We start from the raw sequence: 8,875 nt of genomic DNA, 5'->3' as shown, positions 1-8,875 counted from the left end.
ACCTGGGCCCACCCTATTTCTCCATTCTCATTTTTTTTTTTAAGTTAGAGTGGGCACGTGAGTGGGGGAGGGTGGAGGGAGATGATCCCAAGAAGGCTCCGCTCAGCACTGCTGGTGCAGAGCCCAATGTGGGGCTCAAACCCACAAAGCTGAGATCATGACAAGGGCCAAAACCAAGAGCCTGACGCTTAACTGACTGAGCCACCCAGGCATTCCCCTTGTTTTAATGGGTCAAATGTTATTGTGAAATCAGGAAAGCTGCTAGACATTTTAAACAATTGAAAATGTGTAGTAAATGGCAAATATGGAGAACATCATCTAATGCCCTTTCCATACACCCATACAACCCTCCTAGAACCTGTAGGCAAGCTGACCTGGTGACAGGCTGGGGCCCTCTAGTGGCTCCAGAGTAGAAGGCATCCCACCTGGGCCCTAGGCAGGTTTTTCAAATGCCAGATGTTATCCAAGGTTTGGCTGCGTAACTGGCATTAACAGCAGGGTGGTGACTGAGAATCAATTTCCTTCAGAACTGACTCGGCACAATGTACCAATGCAGATGGTAATACAAGAATATTGGGTCGGACCTAGGGAAAAATATTTCCAGGGTTACCACCTATTCACAATTATTTAAATCTACTTTCACAACAGCTGTTCCCTACGCAAAAGGGAAGCGCAGGGAAACTCCTAAGAAAGCAGCACTGTCTTCTAACTAACGTGGACTTTAAGATGTGTACACATACAACGGACTACTTGGCGATGAAAAAGCATGACATCTTGCCATTTGGAACATGAACAGAACTGGAGGGTATTATGCTAAGTGAAGTTAAGTCAAAGACAGGTACTTAACAGAAGACCACAGGGGAAGGGAAGGAAAACTAAGTTACAGAGAGGGAGGCAAGCCCTAAGAGACTCTTAAATACAGAGAACCAAGGGTTGATGGAAGTGGGGGGTTGGGGGGGGGAGACAGGAACTGAGGAGAGCACTTCATGGGATGAGTACTGGGTGCTGTATGTTCAGTAGTGAATCACAGGAATCTACTCCTAAAGCCAAGACTACCCTGTAGACACTGTATGTTAGCTAACTTGACAATAAATGATCAAAAAACAAAATTTTATTTAAAAAAATGGAAAAAAAGAGTAGGCTTTAGAAGTAAAAGGAACATCAAGACCTGAAGTAATCCCAGGCATCTTGATTTGGGATGCAAAACAGACAGACATGGACCCAACTTATAGAAACGGTTTATTTTCCGTCAACCTTATTTCCATTTTGTTTCTCCGCAGAAGAGCAGCTCAAGACCACTCGGTGGTGGTTCCCACCCATTCGGTGGCCTGAGCAGTGGGGGCTGCAGACCAGTCTTCCGTGGCGGGCTGAGCGCTCCAGTCCTCTGTTAAGGAAACACCAAAGAACAGTCAGGCCCCTTCAGTGTTCTCGTCACCCTACCCCCACCCAGCACCGTGCCCTGAATCCCACCAGATACACATTTCAAAGGACAAACACCCGAGGCCAAACCACTTCGAAAACACCCAACTCCCATCTGTCAAGTCAGCAGCTCAGCTCTAGCACACTGGGATGCAAACCTCAGCTAGACGCTACACAGCCAGGGAGATCCTTCAAGCTAGACTAAAAACGCCCCAAGATGCAAGCCGCCAGCCTGAAGCGTCAGGACCCGTACCGGTGGGGAACTGCTGGATAGGCACGGAGGGCACCTGCACGCCTTCGGACCAGTCTGCGACCTCAGGCTGCGTAGCAGTGAACTCAGGAGCTGGAGCAGTCCATTCACCCTGAAATTCCTCCTTGGTCACAGCCTTTTCGGCAGCAGCCTGCTCTTCCTTTTCGATCTGGTGAAGACAAAGCGTACAGGGACCAGTAAATTTTACTTCTTGAGCACAAACCAAGAGGTCTGATGGACTTACGTGTCCACAAGCCTTTGGGGAGCAAACTTACCTCTTCAGGATCCCTATAGAAGTAGAGGTCAGGCATGACCTCCCAGGGGTGTTCACGGGAGATGGTGCCACGCATGCGCAGAACTTCCCGGGCCAGCATCCACCACATCAGACCCACCGAGTGAGCTCCCTGCGGGAGCGCCAGGTGTTAACAAGTGACGCTTGGTCAATCCCCAACGGCACGTCCTTCCCCAATCCACCCATCTGTCCCATCATCCAGGTCCTCGGTACCAAGAGACAGGAGACCCGTCTCTTGGTTTGCAGAGAGTGTACTTCTAACAGAGCACTCCGGAAATTCGTCTCAATCTTGATGGCCACTGGAACCAGGGGGATTAAAACACAACTATCAAGACTCCACCCATGAAATGAAATACCTGTGAGTGCCTGGACACTCACTGCTGTTGCACTGTGAGTGCAATAGCACTGATACTGCTATTAAAACATCTCTTTGGGGGATTCTTACACGGAACCAGGGTTTTGAGACCCAGGAAACCGGGCCGATTTGAATCACAGGCAACCCACCTTTTTAGGATTTCATAGCAGTTCATCCAGTTGCTCTGAAAACAGAAAGGCCTAGTAATGCCCGAGAGGCCCAAGCAGTTAAGAAATACGGAGAAGAGCAGACGAACACACACGCCACTTAAATGATTTCTCCTTAAAGTTCTGACACACTCGAATCATACTTGTAGCAAGAATTACTATCAAACTCCACTCACTGGGCCAGAGACCCTTGTGGTGTTAGCGAAAGACTTGCCCCTCGTGTAGCACACTACCTACACTTGTGAGTTCATCGGCCAGAGCCTCAACTCCAAGCTCTAACAATGTGCAGAGGAATGCCCAGCTGTTTCCGTAGCGCTCTCGTGAGCTCTGGTGAACGTCACAGCGTTATTACCTTGTTGTTGCAAGGGATGGCGATGTCCACGTAGCGCAGAGGAGAGTCTGTGTTACACAGAGCGATGGTAGGCAGGTTAACGTAAGACGCCTCGGTGAGAGGCTGGTGGTCAGCCCTGGGATCGGTGACCACCAGAAGTCTGGGCTCCCGGAAGGCTGCCTGGATCTGGTTGGTGAAGGTTCCGGGAGTGAAGCGGCCAGCAATAGGAGTGGCTCCGGTCGCAGCAGCAAACTTCAGCACAGCTCGCTTGAAGAACGAACATCGAGAGTTACCAGCGCTCGAGAAATGGCATCGCAGGAACTCCCCCAAGCGTCCGTGTGCCGACACCCGGGTCTGTAACCGCCGAAGCGGCTCCCTTCCAACAGTGAAAACATCAAAGCACTTCAGACACCCAGTAATTCTTTGTCCTCCGCGTTCCCCGACAACTACTTGCAGAACTGGGGCCCAGAAACAGTAAGCACGCCCCACCCTCTGATCCTGTCTGGAATGCTCTCCCCACTCCCACCGGCTGGTTTCAAGAACCGGGCAGGTCACTCGTGTGCTTCCACATTGTTCACAGGGCCGCGATGACGAGTCAACACAGCACACAACAGTGCCCGACACACCAATAAGCACTTCTCTGCTCTGGTCGAATTCCATTGCAGCTACCCTATACACCACAGCAACATACCCTTCCTTTTTACCCCGTAAAACTTATTTCCTGCATCCCTAAAAAAGTCAGAGTTACGTCTTTTCTGCTATGTCCCAAGCTCCCTGCAACACTGCCTGGCCAATACAGATGCTCAGTAAATTTTTGCTAAGGAAAGCCATGAGAGTGGTCACTGGGTCCATTCTACAGCAATACTTAAGTCTTCTACCATGCACCAAACTAGGGGTCCTGATACAAGTCAGCCTCTGGAGAATAACCCCCTGCGCAAAACACATCTTCGGTTCGTGGCAATCAATTTTATGGTCAACCTAAACAATACAAATGAACCTGTCTTACTACACGATTTAAACATCTGTCAAAATCCAAGTCAAACATCTTTTTCAAATTAGAATCGGGGTCAATGAAATCCTTGCTAAACCTCCTGTAGTGGACTCGAACACATGTTTTAAACTCTTCAGGTCCACTTATATGTGGATATTTTTTTTAACAGCACTCTACAGTATTTTCCCTTCTGGCTTATTCTTTAAAATACAGTATGTAATACATACAGCATACAAAACGTGCTAATTGACTACTTAGGTTATTGGTAAGGCTTCCAAAGGTATTGAAGGCTATTAACAGCTGAGTTTTGGGGGAGCCAGAAGTTAAAACAGATTTTTGACCACGTTGGGGGTTGGTGCCCCTAATCCACCGTGCTGTTCAAGGCTCAACCATAAATCAGTTTTTAAGGAATCCACTGGTTTTCTCCACAGAAAAACAAAGAATTGTCAAAACAGAAATGGGGCAATACAAGTTTTACCCATTGGCTATTAAAAAAACTAAGTTATTGGGGCGCCTGGGTGGCTCAGTCGGTTAAGCGTCTGACTTCAGCTCAGGTCACGATCTCGCGGTCCGTGAGTTCGAGCCCCGCGTCGGGCTCTGGGCTGATGGCTCAGAGCCTGGAGCCTGCTTCCGATTCTGTGTCTCCCTCTCTCTCTGTCCCTCCCCCGTTCATGCTCTGTCTCTCTGTGTCTCAAAAATAAAACAAAAAAACATAAAAAAAAAAAACAAAACTAAGTTATTTACGTTAGCAAAGATTTCTACTCTTGCTTGGAGACTTGGATGAGGACTGGCACCCTATTAGAAAACCTTTCTGAAAAATTCTGCAGTTGGCACCAAAGCTTGGACCCAGTGTTTCATCATTTTCAAGAGAAAAGTTTGACTACAGAAACATATGATAAGCCATTTTTACAGGATTATGTCAGGACCTAGCGGCACAAGAAAACACACAGGAAAAACAAAGCTCAACACTCTACCAGATGCCGAGTAGCGTGTAAACTGAAAACACTGAATCCAGGCAATTCAAGATTTCTAAAAACCAAGCATATTGTTTCCAAACCTGGCCAGTATTCCGGGATGATATGACACTGACATCAGCTGGGTTTTCAATGGCAACGATGGCCCGAGCTGCCAGCAGAAGCTTCTCCCAGGTTCTCTTCAGATTGATGATGTAGATACCTAGGTGATGGCAGAGAGCTCTGTAGTACCAGACTTAATTTTCAAGTGGACTTTGTTCTAAAAGGCTGAATGTGGCAGCGAGTACTATCAATCTCCAGTCACAGAGGCAGGCTCTACTGGTGTTAGCGAAAATCCTGCAATTTATCTAGCACACTTCCGACACTCAGAAGTTCATCGGCCAAGGCTGGCCTCCACCCTGAGCTTTAATAGTGTGCAGCCTTAGTTCGGTAGACAAAGTGCATCTTCTTGGTCCTTTCCTGCCCTAAGCCTCCACCAAGGCCCCATCCAGATTCCGGTAAGTTCTCACCCACCTCCTGGTCTCCAGCCCCACTTTCCTTACAACCTGTCTCAATGCCAGATTTCACCCCAAACTGCTTCACAGCACACAACCCCCAGGCTTAAGTTCTTCAGTGACTCCATCTGAGCTTGAAGCACTGCCTTGCCCAACGTACCTTCCAAAGTCTTCACAACCTACCTTCCCTTTTCTAGTACCTTCCAAGCCTCCTCATTAAGGTCTTAGCTCTTGCTCAACTTTACTCTCAGAATTCAGTTGAACGAAGGGAACGCCTGACCGGCTCAGTTAGAACATGCGATCCTGGGGTCAGGAGTTTGAGCCCCACATTAAGTACAGATTACTCAAAAACAAAGATCTTAAAAAAAATAAAATTCAAATGAACCTGCTTTCAGTACCTGTGAAATACAAGACACTATGGAAGATAAACTAATGAGCTTCCTCATCATTTATACATCTCACAGCTCCTTCATGGCCCAACCTAAGTCCCAGAACCTATCAACTGACATACTCTTGCACTGGAGCCCAGAAAGCGGTCCTTCCAAAAACCACCAGTACACTTTTGTTTCTTGTTTTGTAAAAAAAAAAAAAAATTAAAAAAAAATTTTTTTTAAGATTAAGAGATGCATGCTGTATCAGCTGAGTTGACCAGGTGCCCTACGTTCACTTAAGTCTCAAAGCTTACTTCCGATGTAGACATCTGGTTTCATTTATTACTTAGTTGGAACGCCCTCCCTCCCAAATCAAAGCAACAACTGACCATCACTTTTCCTTTTGTAGATGTACTGTTCCATCTGGAAGTCAAGGTTGGTGCCACCTAAGTGGGTTCCTGCGGCAAGAAATTTGAGGACATCCTCCTCCTTCATTTGCAGGACATCAAGGGCTCCGGACATTGTGAAAGTTTCCCTTTAAGTTACGACGGGAACCTGGAAAACAACGGTTAACCATCCAGCTATTTTCAATTCATTTCAGTGGGTTATGGGACCAGGTGCATTCTAACTACCCTGGCGAGCCAAGCAACCTATTTGAACACAGCCCAAGGACCACACCTTTTACAGTAGTGTAATGGAAAAAGACCCAACAGAACAGACCAATCCCACACATTACACAATTGCGGCACATCTTGAGTGCGTGGAGATGGGAAAAACACCCAAACAATTAAGCAAAATGAAAACGGTGATTTGCCACTTAACATTCCAGGGGGCAACCGGGAGTCGAGTTACCGATGAGCAAAAATAACCAGATGCGAACAAGTTTATTTTCAAGCGGATTGAAGGCAGGGCGCTTCACAATTATTTCTCTCTACGGTCACAACTGATTTTCTACAAAACCTTGCCAGGTATCTTAACGCGAACGGGATACATCAACCAGCCCAAATAGCTGTCGTAAACCGGGACCGGGGCCTGAGCTCACGGCCGGCCGAACGCCGGGGTCCGAAGCAACTGCAGCGCGGTACGCTGATCCTGTTTGCTGCGCCACGGCCGCCCAGCCGCAGCCCGGCCCGCACCCTCACCCGGTGCCCTGGCTCCAGCACGACCTCCGCGCGCTCCGGGGACACTGTGGGAACCCGCGGGCCCGAGTTCGGCCACGTGCGGGCGGCTGGGCGCAGAGCCAGAGACAGACCCGCTTTGCCTGCTGGCTTCCATCCCCAGTCCTCGCACCCCTCACTCCAGCGGAAGGCTATTTTAATAGCCTTTGGAACTATCTGGGGGACGCCGGGAACCCCACAGGGGACTCACGCAAAACAACGCCGTATGGATCCCTCCCTGGGTAGCGCGGAAAAAGGCCGGCGGCCGGAAGTGACGTCCTTATATACTCCGCCGCCAGCCAATGACAGCGAAAGCTAAGCGGAAGGGTGAATGGGCCGCCTAATCCAGCGGGGCCTTTTGCGACGTTAGCGCTTTGCGGCGCCGCGAACGAGTTCCGCGGCGCGCGGCCACCTCCGCTGTAATTCATCAGGGACCTGCCGCTGGAACCCGAGTCGGCTTTCTGGTCCCTGTCGTAAGTTGAAGTGTCTTTACGTAGGGAGCCATGTTGAGCACAGCGTGACAAAGTATTCGTTCAACAAAAGCCGGAGAAGTTATTTTCATTTCTTGGAGAGCAGTTTATCAGTACGTAATTCAGATTCTGAAAGTTCGCTTACAGGAAATTTTCCTGAAAAACTTAAAAGGAAAACACTACAGATGGCAGGTTTCTTTTTCTAGAGGAAAAGGAATCAATATCGATAGATGAGTAATTAAAAATTCATTCCGTTCATATAGTACTATGCAGCCACTAAAGACCTGCAGGGTGAGGGAGATTATTTTAAAAAATTGAAGCCAGTATTAACTAAACTTCAATAAAAAAAAAAATTAAAGCCCTGAACATTAAAAGATGATGGTAAAGAGACGGCCAAGTTATTAACTTATGTATTGGGTTTCCATCTTTGCTGCACTTGCGAATCACGTGGAGAGCTTTTAAACATGTGCCCAACCCAGATTTTAAAAATTATATATATATATGTGTATATATATATATATATATATATATTTTTTTTTTTTTTTTTTTTTAAAGAGAGTGCATGCTCGGGTGAGGGGGAAGGAGGGGAAAGGGGGAGAAGCAGAGGCAGAGGGCCTGAGCTGGGGTTCGAACTCATCAGCGGTGACCTGAACTGATGTCAGAGGTTTAACTGGCTAAGCTTCCCAGGCACTCCAAAAATCTGATTTTTTAAATGGAAGTATTGCCATAAAACATATTTGTATATATTGTGAAATGATCACCACAATGAATCTAGTTAAAATCTGTCACCATCCAGTTACAAAAAGTGTGTTTTTCTTGTGATGAGAACTTTTACCCTCTTAGCAACAGTGAAATACACAATATGGTATTATTAACTATATTACATTCCCAGGACTTAAAAAAATCTGATTCTTATAAGTACCTCCCTAGATAATTTTAATGTGTAGCCAGGCTAAGAACCACTAATATACTAGTAGAGAAACTGGGTGAGTTTCTTTTCGTCTCATTTTTAGCATTTTTGAAATTTTCTGAGGAACACAGGTTAAAAAATTAAAAAAAACAAAACCCCATTGCAGCTGATAGAGAAGGAATGAAAACTTAGGAATGGCTTTAAGCATCCTTAGAAACTGCTGAAAATATCTGGAGACATTTTGGCTCCCAAAGAAAAAATAGCTATGTGGAAAATAGAACAGGTGGCTTTTAGGGGCAGTTTTCTGTCACTGTATTGCATGACTTCTCTGGAGGGGCTTCCCCAGCCACCTCAACAGCTCCCTCCCATATGCACGCTGGAGTCCCAGGACTACTTCCTTTGTTGCAAGAAGGACATTGTACTGGGGCGCCTGGGTGGCTTAGTCATTTGGGTGACCAGCTTTGGCCCAGGTCATGATCTCACAGTTCATGAGCTCGAGCCCCGTGTCAGGCTCTGTGCTGACAGCTCAGAGCCTGGAGCCTGCTTCAGATTTGGCGTCTCCACCTTTCTCTGCCCTTCCCATGCTCATGCTCCGTCTCTCTCTGTCTCTCAATAGTAAATAAAACGTTTAAAAAAAAAAGACATTGTACTGTAATTATGTTTGGGTGTTTGTCCACAAAATAGTATTTTTCTC

At 47.0% G+C, this 8,875-nt stretch overlaps 1 protein-coding gene and 2 non-coding genes across 3 annotated transcripts; all 3 read right to left on the bottom strand.

The window, feature by feature from the left end:
• Positions 1-1,093: 1,093 nt before the first annotated feature.
• On the bottom strand, positions 1,094-7,069 carry RPSA (ribosomal protein SA). The gene is made up of 7 exons (XM_047099668.1): positions 7,013-7,069; positions 6,034-6,199; positions 4,863-4,981; positions 2,836-3,081; positions 1,945-2,073; positions 1,673-1,838; positions 1,094-1,384 (listed from the first exon to the last, which is right to left on the bottom strand). The coding sequence occupies exons 2-7, from the start codon at positions 6,164-6,166 to the stop codon at positions 1,290-1,292; spliced, it is 888 nt and encodes a 295-aa protein (XP_046955624.1). The 5' UTR covers positions 6,167-6,199; positions 7,013-7,069; the 3' UTR covers positions 1,094-1,289.
• On the bottom strand, positions 2,625-2,773 carry LOC124527411 (small nucleolar RNA SNORA62/SNORA6 family). The gene has a single exon (XR_006965862.1). It is a non-coding gene; the product is annotated as a small nucleolar RNA SNORA62/SNORA6 family (small nucleolar RNA).
• On the bottom strand, positions 5,049-5,199 carry LOC124527412 (small nucleolar RNA SNORA62/SNORA6 family). Its single transcript, XR_006965863.1, has one exon. It is a non-coding gene; the product is annotated as a small nucleolar RNA SNORA62/SNORA6 family (small nucleolar RNA).
• Positions 7,070-8,875: the final 1,806 nt, after the last annotated feature.

The sequence above is a fragment of the Lynx rufus genome, unplaced genomic scaffold (assembly GCF_022079265.1).
Source record: "Lynx rufus isolate CCGP_SWC_20201006 ecotype Redwood Valley unplaced genomic scaffold, mLynRuf1.p SCAF_5, whole genome shotgun sequence".
Classification (NCBI taxonomy): Eukaryota; Metazoa; Chordata; class Mammalia; order Carnivora; family Felidae; genus Lynx; species Lynx rufus.
The sequence above is the reverse complement of the archived record's forward strand: the minus strand, read 5'-3'. Positions and strand labels throughout refer to the sequence as shown.